Here is a 16,173-nt window from a genome sequence, read left to right as displayed (position 1 = left end):
TAGAACGCAGTATGGAGCAGTTTTCCTCAGTTCTTTCCAGTCATCTTGACTAAGCAGCAAGACGTATGGGTCTTGTGGATAAACGCACGAATATGCGATGAGGTATGCTTGCGCTTTGACATAGAACGTAATATACAGCAATTCTCTGCAGTTTTTTCCAGTCATCTTCACTAAGCAGCAAGACGAATGGTTCTTGTGGATAAACGCACGAGCATGCGATATGGTTGGCTTGCGTTTCCCCATAGAACGCAATATGCGGCAGTTTTCTCCAGGTCTTTCCAGTCATCTTGACTAGGAAGCAAGACGCATGGGTCTTGTGGATAAACGCACGAATATGCGATGAGGTATGCTTGTGCTTTGCCATAGAACGCAATATGCAGCAATTTTCTGCAGTTCTTTCCAGTCATCTTGATTAAGCAGCAAGACGTATGGGTCTTGTGGATAAACGCACAAGGGATGAGGTAGGTTTGCGTTTCCCCATAGAACGCAATATGCAGCAGTTTTCGTCAGTTCTTTCCAGTCTTCTTGACTAAGCAGCAAGACGTATGGGTCTTGTGGATAAACGCACGAACATGCGATGAGATATGCTTGCGCTTTGCCATAGAACGTAATATACAGCAATTCTCTGCAGTTTTTTCCAGTCATCTTGACTAAGCAGCAAGACGAATGGTTCTTGTGGATAAACGCACGAGCATGCGATAAGGTAGGCTAGCGTTTCCCTTTAGAACGCAATATGCAGCAGTTTTCCTCAGTTCTTTCCAGTCATCTTGACTAAGAAACAAGACGCATGGGTCTTGTGGATAAACGCACGAATATGCGATGAGGTATGCTTGTGCTTTGCCATAGAACAGTTCTTTCCAGTCATCTTGATTAAGCAGCAAGACGTATGGGTCTTGTGGATAAACGCACAAGGGATGAGGTAGGTTTGCGGTTTCCTATACGCAATATGCAGCAGTTTTCCCCAGTTCTTTCTAGTCGTCTTAACTAAGCAGCAAGACGCATGGGTCTTGTGGATAAACGTACGAATATGCAATAAGGTATGCATGCGTTTCCCCATAGAACACAATCTGCTGCAGTTTTCCCCAGTTCTTTCCAGTCATCTTGACTAAGCAGCAAGACGCATGGGTCTTGTGGATAAACGCACGAATATGCGATGAAGTATGCTTGCGCTTTGTCATAGAACGTAATATACAGCAATTCTCTGCAGTTTTTTCCAGTCATCTTGACTAAGCAGCAAGACGAATGGCTCTTGCGGATAAACCCACGAGCATGCGATAAGGTAGGCTTGCGTTTCCCCATAGACCGCAATATGCAGCAGTTTTCCTCAGTTCTTTCCAGTCATCTTCACTAAGAAGCAAGACGCATGGGTCTTGTGGATAAACGCGCGAATATGCGATGAGGTATGCTTGGGCTTTGCCATAGAACGCAATATGCAGCGATTTTCTGCAGTTCTTTCCAGTCATCTTGATTAACCAGCAAGACGAATGGGTCTTGTGGATAAACGCACAAGGGATGAGGTAGGTTTGCGTTTTCCCATAGAACGCAATATGCAGCAGTTTTCCCCTGTTCTTTCCAGTCATTTTAACTAGGCAGCAAGACGCATGGGTCTTGTGGATAAACGCACGAATATGCGATAAGGTAGGCTTGCGTTTCCCCATAGAACGCAATATGCAGCAGTTTTCCCCAGTTCTTTCCAGTCATCTTAACTAAGCAGCAAGACGCATGGGTCTTGTGGATAAACGCACGAATATGCGATAAGGTAGGCTTGCGTTTCCCGATAGAACGCAATATGCAGCAGTTTTCGTCAGTTCTTTCCAGTCATCTTGACTAAACAGCAAGACGTATGGGTCTTTTGGATAAACGCACGAATATGCGATGAGATATGCTTGCGCTTTGCTATAGAACGCAATATGCAGCAATTTTCCGCAGTTCTTTTCAGTCATATTGACTAAGCAGCAAGACGCATGGGCCTTGTCAATAAACGCACGAATATGCGATGAGGTAGGCTTGCGTTTCCCCATAGAACGCGATATGCAGCAGTTTTCCTCAGTTCTTTCGAGTTATCTTGACTTAGCAGCAAGACGCATTGGTCTTGTGGATAAACGCACGAATATGCGATAACGTCCTTTTCTCTGATTTTGTAGCCCAAAGTGGGCGCTACAGCCCCCTGGTGCTGGAGCGATTCAGGATGCGATGAGGGCCACAGGTCCATTGTATTGGTTGCGAATATGCATTATATGTTCCAATACGTGAACTACCTATATAAATTATTTAAACATTAAATATAGTATTACACAAAATATTGTATTCTGCTTTATTCAACATTGAATCGAATATATTCAATACTACGTTCAGCTTTTGCATACTTGGTCATAATGTTTTGCTCAACATGCTTACTACTAAGGATTTTTACTAGGGATGCTAATTTCCATCCCGGGAGTGCGTCTAGGGCCTCTACAAAACAGCAAATAGGGATATCAACGGTGCAACATGGGTATTAGATTTTTAAACATGTTTTTCTTCTGTAGATATAGTCATTGACCTAAGCTTAACTTTGTGGGATAGAGGGGTGTGGCGAGGCTGGTGCCACGGACCCGCTCTAGGAAATTTTCATTGCAAGAAATGCACATGCAAAATTTTCGCTTCATTGGACCTATGGCAATGGGTGAAATATTGGCTCCAAGCTTTAATCATTACGTTTTATACTTCATGTTTACACAGACCAAATTTAATAAAAAAGTTCAAAAATAATCTGAATATGCAAGACAGAGAGTGAATAAAAGAAACCAAAGAGTTGAAATAAAATAAATGGAAAAAAACGTTCTTGGAGAATATTTTGGGGAAACACTCTTCATAGAACCATTCTTATATGTCAATTCACTTTTTAGGAAGAAACGCCTCAAGGACTCTTCGATGACCATGGCCTTGGTTAATCCTGGTTGAAATAGAAACTATCCCTCCGAACAGTGTTGTCATTTATGCTCTCTTGTGTGACTGTTATATTTTATAGAAATTTTAATCATGACTTTTCTCAAATCAAATAACTTGATTTATTATTTGCTTGCCTTTTTCTTTGACTAAAACATAAATAATAAATAAATCTGTTAGTATGTCAAGTTTTTTGTATTGTTTTTATTTAAATTTATAAGAAATCATATTACAGGCTTTCATTTAACTAGAATGGAAATATCTGAGATGGGAACATTTTAATTCTAGGGAATATTTCGAAGCACCAAGAATATTTAAATAAAGTGTTTTCCCCCTTGGACCGTTTTAGGTCTATTCAATATTCATACTGTGAAATGGTATTCATACAATATTCATACTGTGATGAACTGTGAAATGGCACCTGAGTTCTGTTTAGTCTAAAGTTATACTTATTTTTTAGTTTATTTTTTTTAAGAAGAAATAACCTAAATTCTTAGCAATGTCTTATAAGTACTTCTTTGCGCTGGAGGGCAGAAATAACCTTCAGTGAAGAGACTTTTCTCCGGAAGGATTGTAATTTAAGGTAAACTGTTCACAAAATAGAACATTTGGATCCATTTAGAATGCTTCAAATGTATTCTTAGTTAAAAAAAATGTTTGTTAAAAATTAATTTTGCAAAAATTTAGATTTTCGAATATAATAGACTTTCTAAACGTCTTTTCAATGTTCATTGTTTTTTAAGAAAAACAAATAAAATTTTTTAAAAAAACATATGGCTATCTGGGCCAATTTAGCCATTTTCAGAAGTTTTTAACAGTAAAAAACAAAGAGAAAAATTCAAGATTTCCCAACTGAATATTTGATCCGTTTAGAGTTTCTCTAAGGCTTTTGAGTTTTCGTAAGCATTGTTCAAAAACACAATAAAATGTTGAAAAACACGGATGTTTTGGACTACCTAGAACTGTTCTAAAGAATACGTAAATGTAGAAAAAATACGTAAAAATACGTAAAAATGTAAATTTAGCATTTACAAGTTAAAAAAACCCATAAACATTAGGAAAAAAACGCAACAAGAAACAACGCGGATATTTGAATCTATTTGTATTTTCCAATAGTATTTCCGATATTCAAATGTGAAAAATTCCGAATATTCTGACCCAAAAGAGATTTTTTTTTTTTTTTTTGCCTAAGCTCCTATTAGGATTCTCAGATCTTTGTTATTTTTTGCTCATAAAAAATCGGAAATCTGAAAGTTAAGGTCATAGTTCATATAATTATCCAGTATGATCATTCCCTATCTCACCCATTTTAAAAACCCGGACCGGGGTGCGAGTGCTCCAGAGAACGTAGAAACATAGGCGGCGTCAGATCTTTTCACGGGTAGACAAGTCAGACGTGAAACAATCGGAAACAAGTGGAAACCCGCTATTACAAATAATGCACTTTACGCGAAACAATCGGAAACAAGTAGAAACCCGCTAGATTATGATTATGATAGCCTAGATTATGAAGTAACATATCAAGCGCGAATCCTGGTTGTAGTTTTTTAAACTGTTAATCTTGAATATTAGTAAAACAGACTCCGAGTTGTATGTGAACTATTTTGTCTGACTGCAGAGTTACAATATCTAACGACTAGTTCTTTTATTGGTTAATTTGGAACACTGACTCAGAAAAACAGGATTATTTCTAATTCACTTCCAAATTTTAACAAAATAGATTCCGACTCCTGAGTGTACTGTAAGTGGAAAGTCCATCTCCAAAGTCAAAATTTCAAAGAACTTCCTATTCTCAGGTAAATAATAAAAATGATTCAGAAAAACAGGTTTGTAGAGTTGGTGAGTTACAATTGTTGGCTGCGGCTCCTAGAACCGTAGTATTTTTAAACCTGCTCCTAAAATTTAACAAAGCAGACTCTGTCTCCTGAGTGTACTATAAGTGGTAACTCCGCCTCAAAAGCCTAAATTCCAGAGGGCTTCCTCCTCTTTGGTAAAAAGTACCAACAAAGATAAAAGGATTGTAGAGTTGGTAAGTTACAAAATATTGGTTGTGACTCCTAGAATCATATTATTTTTAGCTTTCTCCTAAATTTTAATAAAGCACGTTTTGACTCCTGAATGTAAGGAGAACTAACTCCTGAAGTAACTCCGCCTCCAAAGCCTAAATTTCAGAAGACTTCCTCCTCTTTGGTAAATAATATCAACAAACAATAAAAGCATTGTAGAGTTGGTAAGTTACAAAATATTGGTTGTGACTCCTAGAATCATGTTATTTTTAGCTTTCTCCTAAATTTTAAGAAAGCACGTTTTGACTCCTGAATGTACGGAGAACTAACCCCTGAAGTAACTCCGCCTCCAAAGTCTAAATTTCAGAGGACTTCCTCCTCTTTGGTAAATAATATCAACAAAAAATAAAAGCATTGTAGAGTTGGTAAGTTACAAAATATTGGTTGTGACTCCTAGAATCATATTATTTTTAGCTTTCTCCTAAATTTTAATAAAGCACGTTTTGACTCCTGAATGTACGGAGAACTAACTCCTGAAGTAACTCCGCCTCCAAAGCCTAAATTTTAGGGGACTCCCTCCTCTTTGGTAAATAATACCAACAAAATTTAAAAGGATTGTAGAGTTAGTAAGTTACAAAATGTTGGTTGTGACTCCTAGAATCATTTTACTTTTAGATTTCTCCTAAATTTTAAAAAAGCAGATTTGGACTCCTTAATTTACGAGAACTAACTCCTGAAGTAACTCCGCCTCCAAAGCCTAAATTTCAGACGACTTCCTCCTCTTTGGTAAATAATATCAACAAAAAATAAAACCATTGTAGAGTTGGTAAGTTACAAAATATTGGTTGTGACTCCTAGAATCATATTATTTTTAGCTTTCTCCTAAATTTTAACAAAGCAGATTTTGACTTCTGAATGTACGAGAACTAAGTTCTGAAGTAACCCCGCCTCCAAAGCCTAAATTTCAGAGGACTTCCTCCTCTTTTGTAAATAATATCAACAAAAAATAAAAGCATTGTAGAGTTGGTAAGTTACAAAATATTGGTTGTGACTCCTAGAATCATATTATTTTTAGCTTTCTCCTAAATTTTAACAAAGCAGATTTTGACTTCTGAATGTACGAGAACTAAGTTCTGAAGTAACTCCGCCTCCAAAGCCTAAATTTCAGAGGACTTCCTCCTCTTTGGCAAATAATATCAACAAAAAATAAAAGCATTGTAGAGTTGGTAAGTTACAAAATATTGGTTGTGACTCCTAGAATCATATTATTTTTAGCTTTCTCCTAAATTTTAACAAAGCAGATTTTGACTTCTGAATGTACGAGAACTAAGTTCTGAAGTAACTCCGCCTCCAAAGCCTAAATTTCAGAGGACTTCCTCCTCTTTGGTAAATAATATCAACAAAAAATAAAAGCATTGTAGAGTTGGTAAGTTACAAAATATTGTTTGTGACTCCTAGAATCATATTATTTTTATCTTTCTCCTAAATTTTAATAAAGCACGTTTTGACTCCTGAATGTACGGAGAACTAACTCCTGAAGTAACTCCGCCTCCAAAGCCTAAATTTTAGGGGACTCCCTCCTCTTTGGTAAATAATACCAACAAAATTTAAAAGGATTGTAGAGTTAGTAAGTTACAAAATGTTGGTTGTGACTCCTAGAATCATTTTACTTTTAGATTTCTCATAAATTTTAAAAAAGCAGATTTGGACTCCTTAATTTACGAGAACTAACTCCTGAAGTAACTCCGCCTCCAAAGCCTAAATTTCAGAAGACTTCCTCCTCTTTGGTAAATAATATCAACAAAAAATAAAACCATTGTAGAGTTGGTAAGTTACAAAATATTGGTTGTGACTCCTAGAATCATATTATTTTTAGCTTTCTCCTAAATTTTAACAAAGCAGATTTTGACTTCTGAATGTACGAGAACTAAGTTCTGAAGTAACCCCGCCTCCAAAGCCTAAATTTCAGAGGACTTCCTCCTCTTTGGTAAATAATATCAACAAAAAATAAAAGCATTGTAGAGTTGGTAAGTTACAAAATATTGGTTGTGACTCCTAGAATCATATTATTTTTAGCTTTCTCCTAAATTTTAACAAAGCAGATTTTGACTTCTGAATGTACGAGAACTAAGTTCTGAAGTAACTCCGCCTCCAAAGCCTAAATTTCAGAGGACTTCCTCCTCTTTGGTAAATAATATCAACAAAAAATAAAAGCATTGTAGAGTTGGTAAGTTACAAAATATTGGTTGTGACTCCTAGAATCATATTATTTTTAGCTTTCTCCTAAATTTTAACAAAGCAGATTTTGACTTCTGAATGTACGAGAACTAAGTTCTGAAGTAACTCCGCCTCCAAAGCCTAAATTTCAGAGGACTTCCTCCTCTTTGGTAAATAATATAAACAAAAATAAAAGCATTGTAGAGTTGGTAAGTTACAAAATATTGGTTGTGACTCCTAGAATCATATTATTTTTAGCTTTCTCCTAAATTTTAACAAAGCAGATTTTGACTTCTGAATGTACGAGAACTAAGTTCTGAAGTAACTCCGCCTCCAAAGCCTAAATTTCAGAGGACTTCCTCCTCTTTGGTAAATAATATCAACAAAAATAAAAGCATTGTAGAGTTGGTAAGTTACAAAATATTGGTTGTGACTCCTAGAATCATGTTATTTTTAGCTTTCTCCTAAATTTTAAGAAAGCACCTTTTGACTCCTGAATGTACGGAGAACTAACCCCTGAAGTAACTCCGCCTCCAAAGTATAAATTTCAGAAGACTTCCTCCTCTTTGGTAAATAATTTCAACAAAAAATAAAAGCATTGTAGAGTTGGTAAGTTACAAAATATTGGTTGTGACTCCTAGAATCATATTATTTTTAGCTTTCTCCTAAATTTTAATAAAGCACGTTTTGACTCCTGAATGTACGGAGAACTAACTCCTGAAGTAACTCCGCCTCCAAAGCCTAAATTTTAGAGGACTCCCTCCTCTTTGGTAAATAATACCAACAAAGTTTAAAAGGATTGTAGAGTTAGTAAGTTACAAAATGTTGGTTGTGACTCCTAGAATCATTTTACTTTTAGATTTCTCCTAAATTTTAAAAAGCAGATTTGGACTCCTTAATGTACGAGAACTAGCTCCTGAAGTAACTTCGCCTCCAAAGCCTAAATTTCAGAAGACTTCCTCCTCTTTGGTAAATAATATCAACAAAAAATAAAACCATTGTAGAGTTGGTAAGTTACAAAATATTGGTTGTGACTCCTAGACTCATATTATTTTTAGCTTTCTCCTAAATTTTAACAAAGCAGATTTTGACTTCTGAATGTACGAGAACTAAGTTCTGAAGTAACTCCGCCTCCAAAGCCTAAATTTCAGAGGACTTCCTCCTCTTTGGTAAATAATATCAACAAAAAATAAAAGCATTGTAGAGTTGGTAAGTTACAAAATATTGGTTGTGACTCCTAGAATCATTTTATTTTTAGCTTTCTCCTAAATTTAAAAAAGCAGATTTGAACTACTTAATGTACGAGAACTAACTCCTGAAGTAACTCCGCCTCCAAAGCCTAAATTTCAGAGGACTTCCTCCTCTTTGGTAAATAATACCAACAAAATTTAAAAGGATTGTAGAGTTAGTAAGTTACAAAATATTGGTTGTGACTCTTAGAATCATTTTACTTTTAGCTTTCTCCTAAATTTTAAAAAAGCAGATTTGGACTCCTTTATGTACGAGAACTAACTCCTGAAGTAACTCCGCCTCCAAAGCCTAAATTTTAGAAGACTTCCTCCTCTTTGGTAAATAATATCAACAAAAAATAAAACCATTGTAGAGTTGGTAAGTTACAAAATATTGGTTGTGACTCCTAGAATCATATTATTTTTAGCTTTCTCCTAAATTTTAACAAAGCAGATTTTGACTACTGAATGTACGAGAACTAAGTTCTGAAGTAACCCCGCCTCCAAAGCCTAAATTTCAGAGGACTTCCTCCTCTTTGGTAAATAATATCAACAAAAAATAAAAGCATTGTAGAGTTGGTAAGTTACAAAATATTGGTTGTGACTCCTAGAATCATATTATTTTTAGCTTTCTCCTAAATTTTAACAAAGCAGATTTTGACTTCTGAATGTACGAGAACTAAGTTCTGAAGTAACTCCGCCTCCAAAGCCTAAATTTCAGATGACTTCCTCCTCTTTGGTAAATAATATCAACAAAAAATAAAAGCATTGTAGAGTTGGTAAGTTACAAAATATTGGTTGTGACTCCTAGAATCATATTATTTTTAGCTTTCTCCTAAATTTTAACAAAGCAGATTTTGACTTCTGAATGTACGAGAACTAAGTTCTGAAGTAACTCCGCCTCCAAAGCCTAAATTTCAGAGGACTTCCTCCTCTTTGGTAAATAATATAAACAAAAATAAAAGCATTGTAGAGTTGGTAAGTTACAAAATATTGGTTGTGACTCCTAGAATCATATTATTTTTAGCTTTCTCCTAAATTTTAACAAAGCAGATTTTGACTTCTGAATGTACGAGAACTAAGTTTTGAAGTAACTCCGCCTCCAAAGCCTAAATTTCAGAGGACTTCCTCCTCTTTGGTAAATAATATCAACAAAAATAAAAGCATTGTAGAGTTGGTAAGTTACAAAATATTGGTTGTGACTCCTAGAATCATGTTATTTTTAGCTTTCTCCTAAATTTTAAGAAAGCACCTTTTGACTCCTGAATGTACGGAGAACTAACCCCTGAAGTAACTCCGCCTCCAAAGTATAAATTTCAGAAGACTTCCTCCTCTTTGGTAAATAATTTCAACAAAAAATAAAAGCATTGTAGAGTTGGTAAGTTACAAAATATTGGTTGTGACTCCTAGAATCATATTATTTTTAGCTTTCTCCTAAATTTTAATAAAGCACGTTTTGACTCCTGAATGTACGGAGAACTAACTCCTGAAGTAACTCCGCCTCCAAAGCCTAAATTTTAGAGGACTCCCTCCTCTTTGGTAAATAATACCAACAAAGTTTAAAAGGATTGTAGAGTTAGTAAGTTACAAAATGTTGGTTGTGACTCCTAGAATCATTTTACTTTTAGATTTCTCCTAAATTTTAAAAAAGCAGATTTGGACTCCTTAATGTACGAGAACTAGCTCCTGAAGTAACTTCGCCTCCAAAGCCTAAATTTCAGAAGACTTCCTCCTCTTTGGTAAATAATATCAACAAAAAATAAAACCATTGTAGAGTTGGTAAGTTACAAAATATTGGTTGTGACTCCTAGAATCATATTATTTTTAGATTTCTCCTAAATTTTAACAAAGCAGATTTTGACTTCTGAATGTACGAGAACTAAGTTCTCAAGTAACTCCGCCTCCAAAGCCTAAATTTCAGAGGACTTCCTCCTCTTTGGTAAATAATATCAACAAAAAATAAAAGCATTGTAGAGTTGGTAAGTTACAAAATATTGGTTGTGACTCCTAGAATCATTTTATTTTTAGCTTTCTCCTAAATTTAAAAAAAGCAGATTTGAACTCCTTAATGTACGAGAACTAACTCCTGAAGTAACTCCGCCTCCAAAGCCTAAATTTCAGAGGACTTCCTCCTCTTTGGTAAATAATACCAACAAAATTTAAAAGGATTGTAGAGTTAGTAAGTTACAAAATATTGGTTGTGACTCTTAGAATCATTTTACTTTTAGCTTTCTCCTAAATTTTAAAAAAGCAGATTTGGACTCCTTTATGTACGAGAACTAACTCCTGAAGTAACTCCGCCTCCAAAGCCTAAATTTTAGAAGACTTCCTCCTCTTTGGTAAATAATATCAACAAAAAATAAAAGCATTGTGGAGTTGGTAAGTTACAAAATATTGGTTGTGACTCCTAGAATCATATTATTTTTAGCTTTCTCCTAAATTTTAACAAAGCAGATTTTGACTTCTGAATGTACGAGAACTAAGTTCTGAAGTAACTCCGCCTCCAAAGCCTAAATTTCAGTGGACTTCCTCCTCTTTGGTAAATAATATCAACAAAAAATAAAAGCATTGTAGAGTTGGTAAGTTACAAAATATTGGTTGTGACTCCTAGAATCATTTTATTTTTAGCTTTCTCCTAAATTTTAAAAAAGCAGGTTTGGACTCCTGAATGTACGAGAACTAACTCCTGAAGTAACTCCGCCTCCAAAGCCTAATTTTCAGAAGACTTCCTCCTCTTTGGTAAATAATATCAACAAAAAATAAAAGCATTGTAGAGTTGGTAAGTTACAAAATATTGGTTGTGACTCCTAGAATCATATTATTTTTAGCTTTCTCCTAAATTTTAACAAAGCAGATTTTGACTTCTGAATGTACGAGAACTAAGTTCTCAAGTAACTCCCCCTCCAAAGCCTAAATTTCAGAGGACTTCCTCCTCTTTGGTAAATAATATCAACAAAAAATAAAAGCATTGTAGAGTTGGTAAGTTACAAAATATTGGTTGTGACTCCTAGAATCATATAATTTTTAGCTTTCTCCTAAATTTTAACAAAGCAGATTTTGACTTCTGAATGTACGAGAACTAAGTTCTGAAGTAACTCCGCCTCCAAAGCCTAAATTTCAGAGGACTTCCTCCTCTTTGGTAAATAATATCAACAAAAAATAAAAGCATTGTAGAGTTGGTAAGTTACAAAATATTGGTTGTGACTCCTAGAATCATTTTATTTTTAGCTTTCTCCTAAATTTTAAAAAAGCAGATTTGGACTCCTTAATGTACGAGAACTAACTCCCGAAGTAACTCCGCCTCCAAAGCCTAAATTTCAGAAGACTTCCTCCTCTTTGGTAAATAATATCAACAAAAAATAAAAGCATTGTAGAGTTGGTAAGTTACAAAATATTGGTTGTGACTCCTAGAATCATATTATTTTTAGCTTTCTCCTAAATTTTAACAAAGCAGATTTTGACTTCTGAATGTACGAGAACTAAGTTCTGAAGTAACTCCGCCTCCAAAGCCTAAATTTCTGAGGACTTTCTCTTCTTTGATAAATAATACCAACAAAAAATAAAAGGATTATAAAGTTGGTAAGTTACAAAATATTGGTTGTGACTCCTAGAATCATATTATTTTTAGCTTTCTCCTAAATTTTAACAAAGCAAATTTTGACTCCTGAATGTACGAGAAATAACTCCTGAAGTAATTCTGCCTCCAAAGCCTAAATTTCAGAGGACTTCCTCCTTTAGGGTAAATAATACCAACGAAAAAAAAAGGATTTTCGAGTTGGTAAGTTACAGAACATTGGTTGTGACTCCTAAAATCGTATTGTTTATAACTTGCTCATAAATATTAACAAAGCAGATTCTTGATTCCTGTGTGTACTAAATGGTAAATTTGCCTACAGAGCTAAGATTTTAACTGACTAACTCCTTTGGTGGTAAATGGTACCACTGATTCAGAGAACCAGAATTTTAGAGTTGGTAACTTTCAAATATCGACTGTAGCTCCTAGAATGGCATTATTTCTATGTCAATCCTAATATTAACAAAAAAAAACTCTGTCTCCTATGTGTACTATGTGATAACTTTGCCTCCGAAGTATAAGTTTCGAACTATCTTGAACTGCTCCTAACAGAGCAGCAAACCGGGTATTGGTCAATGATATTTTGAAAGGAGCAGCCTCAAATCATCCAATGAGGATGGATGGAGCTAAGGTAAGTAAGTAATTCTAATATAACAAAACTACCTCCGATTCTTAAATGTACTAAGTGGTAAGTTCGGTTCCAATTCCTAAATTTAAAATGACTAAATCCATTGGAGTGTAGAGTTGGTGACTTACAAATACTAACATAAAGAAAGAAAAACTATAAAAATTTGTTTTTTTATAGTAAAATTTATTAAAATTAAAAAAAAATGCTAATGTTTCGAGTGTACAAACGCCTCTCTTCTTTATCGCGACACAAAACGATGTATCAATAAAAGCCAAAAATTAAAAGAATTAAAACCAACTACCTAACAACCATAAAAGCGAGTTATTCGCCAATATCCGCGATTTGCACAACATCCAAAAAATATGAACTGCCATCGACGGATCCTAGCGAACAACTGACAAAGAGAAGGAAACAATTCATTCACTCTAAAAAAAAAAAAGAACCAGCAATTAAATAAGTTGGAGAACTATGTAATCTGATTTCGGATTTTAATTAATGCATTTCTTGCAGACACCTTTTGAGACCTAAGGGGTTGTTCACGTGTTTGATTAGATGACTGGGAAAGTGGTTCAAGGTTTATTTCAGGGATTACTAAAGTATCGGCTTCTCTTTTGAGAAAACCGAAATATGACTAGTTTATTTTTAAATCACCGGAATCTCTGTTTAAAGCTAGACCTAAATGTTGGTATTTATAAATTTCAACAGCTTCTCTGTAGTGCTGGGCAATACCTTTGTCATGCGAAATAAGACTAGCTTGATTAAACAAAATAGTATGGTCTGGTTTTTCAAATATGTGCTCTGCAAGGGCAGAGTCAAAATTTTCAGGTTTTTTCTGCTTTTTAAGTGTATTCTTAATTGAAATAGAGTGCTGAGTTAATCTATCCGTTAGTCGCTGATTAGTTTTTCCGATATATCAAAGACCACACGAACAAGGAATTATATAGACACCGGAGTTTTCACCTATCAGGATAGGGTCTTTACCTTGATAAATTTGGGACCTGATAGTTTTTCTGGGTCTATAATAAGTGTAAATGTTATTTTTCCTTAGATTTTTTGAAATGTGGTCTGAAATCCCTTTAACATATGGGAGACCAAGAAAAACTGAATTTTTAATTTGATTTGTGTTTTCTGTTTAACTATTTGATAATATTTTAATGCATTTCGCAATTACAGAACTTGTTAGACTAATTCTACACCAATTCCAAAATACAATATCTCTCAGGTGGTCGATATCCGTATCATTGAAGTATTAAGAGAAATTATTCAATGATCACTCTACTCAAAAATTAACTAGTGACAAATCCTCTTTTCACAGTAGGAGACTCATTAGAAGACTAATTTGCATAACGGCCATTATTTGTGAGTTTTCTATAGACACTAAACTCGAAACATGAATCATTTCGGTGCACCAGAACATCTAAGAAAGGAAGACGCCTCTCTATCCCTGATTCTTGAGTAAATTTCAGTTTTGAATCCAAGGAGTTGAGCAAGTGAAGAAAAGAACCCAGAGATTCGTCACCATGCTCCCATAAATGAAAAATGTCATCTTTAAAACGAAACCAAAATTCAGGTTTACAAGAACTTTTCAAAAGAGCCCTATCTTCAAGATCTTCCATAAAAATATCAGCCTGTACTGGAGAAAGGGGGGCACCCATGGAGAGCCCATATTTCTGTATATAAAAAATACCTTTATAATTGAAGTAAAAAGAAGTTCTGTTACAAAGGGCTGTAAGCGAAAGAAGTGTCTGATTCGAAAGAGTAGAATTTTCTGATATAGATGGGTTAGAATTAAGTTTTTGCTCTAAAAAATCCTATATTAAAAATTCCGCTGATTTTGTTTCCAAGGTAAAGCAAGTTTCGGTTAAACCAAATACAAGAATTGGCAGTTTTGATGCAGATTCAATGTATACCAATTGTGATCCTCAAAAGGCCGAACTGCTTTTGGAAGTGGTGGGTTTGACTTTGACGCCTAAATTTTTAACGATCAACTCTTTTAGCAGTAGTTTTGTTCCATTTTTCGAGAAAATCATGGCGGTAGAACTTAGGTTATAAATAACGACTGCCACTCAAATAATTGTATTGTTTGTAACTATCACTTTCAAGTATAAGCATAGCAGACTCCGACTCCTAAGTTCGACTCTCAAAGTCTTTTTTTACACTGACTGCTTTAGTGGTAAGTTGGTGCTGGTTCTAAAGCTTTGCAGGAAATGCGCCCATGGTTTACTTTATATGTTTTCTCTCAATGTATTGTTGCAAATTCACTATGTAAAGGGTGAACAGTCTTTTTCAAACAGTCCACAGAAAGTCCTTTTATGGACTATTTGTCCATAAAAGGACTCGCAAACTGTTTTTGGCCTTAACCACACACAGTCACTTGTGCTCATAGAATAGTGCTTATAAACTTTTTCCGCCTTGAACGCAGTTACCCCCAAAACCTTTGTAATTTGGACAAAGTTTAGAAACCAACCTAAACAAAATTGTTGAAGCCAGGACCATCTTCTAGACTTAACAACACTGGAGGTTACCAGGGCAACGAACCCAACAACCTGACCACCAGTTAAACTCAGGCTGTCACATTTCCAGAGAAAATGTAGGTTCTCTGTCTAGTGAAGTTGTAAGATTCATTGGCAGGAACCGAATATGGGTTGTAACATTCACGCCGTGATGTTTCAGTCACTAAAACCAAGTTTGTTGATAGAGCTATTTCACAATCAAAACATGTATGTAAAAAAAAAAGATCGTGTGAATCTTAAAGTTGAGACAGCCCAGTGTTGATATACGTGTAATCCCAGAACGAGTAGGGGCAAACATACACCTTTAACTCATGGATTTAGTTGACTCAGTGGCTCTGAAAAAAAAACAAACAAAATAAAATGCTTCGCAGTGAAATAAGGCTTGGAGTTCATGCAAGGGTAGCTCGGAGTAGCTTTGAGCGAGATTTTTTACGAGCGCAACAGAAACATCTCCCTCGACCAGAACACAAAATAATACCTGACGGAAGTAAACGGCTGAAAGCCCATCTATAATAATTTTTTAGTAACACCGAGAATTAGCCAGCGCTAATTTGAGCTACTCAAACTTATTTAGCCAATCATTCTTTGCCCAACGAAATGTAATTTAAGAAAAGAAGTACAAATTAGTTATTAATAATAATAAAGGAATATATTCAATTGCAGACGCTCGAGTTAAGCCTTGATTATGAGTTATCTGCTGTAAGGCTATATTAAAATATTTTTTTTTGGATTTAACTTTTGGAGTTCCATTTGGCTAAATCAATAGCTTTCAATGATCTCGAAAGTCCTATAGTGAGGTATCTCTCCTAAACTGTGAACTCTCCAGGAGCCTTCAGATAAATATAGAAAAAGGTAGAGGGGTGTAAGAATTAATCTCTTGTCTCCTTTCATTTAGACTGCGCCGAAATAATTGAGGCGCGGGGTGATATCTTCATTCTTATTGTAGAAAAATGTTAATGAAATTTGTTTGAGTTAAAAAAAACGGCCTCCCGATGAATATAGGGTTCTAGGAATTTACCCCCCTGAAAATACCTCTATCTCCCCACGTAAAAATACCTCCCCCTGGAAAATATCCCCC

At 35.1% G+C, this 16,173-nt stretch overlaps 1 protein-coding gene across 2 annotated transcripts in view; it reads left to right on the top strand.

The window, feature by feature from the left end:
* AP-1sigma (AP-1 complex subunit sigma-2) overlaps positions 1 to 3,131 on the top strand; it is a 55,793-nt gene extending 52,662 nt beyond the window's left edge. Inside the window, exon 5 of one of the 2 annotated variants that reach the window (XM_089104539.1) lies at positions 2,889 to 3,131. In XM_089104539.1, the coding sequence (XP_088960665.1) occupies positions 2,889 to 2,933 (45 nt within the window). In that variant the 3' untranslated portion in view covers positions 2,934 to 3,131. The remainder of the gene's footprint in view (positions 1 to 2,888) is intronic. The other variant, XM_089104541.1, reaches the window with a different exon arrangement.
* Positions 3,132 to 16,173: the final 13,042 nt, after the last annotated feature.

The sequence above is a fragment of the Artemia sp. Qi Xiang Cuo genome, chromosome 18 (assembly GCF_049724085.1).
Source record: "Artemia sp. Qi Xiang Cuo chromosome 18, ASM4972408v1, whole genome shotgun sequence".
Classification (NCBI taxonomy): Eukaryota; Metazoa; Arthropoda; class Branchiopoda; order Anostraca; family Artemiidae; genus Artemia; species Artemia sp. Qi Xiang Cuo.
This window is presented reverse-complemented; position numbering and strand designations above follow the sequence as displayed.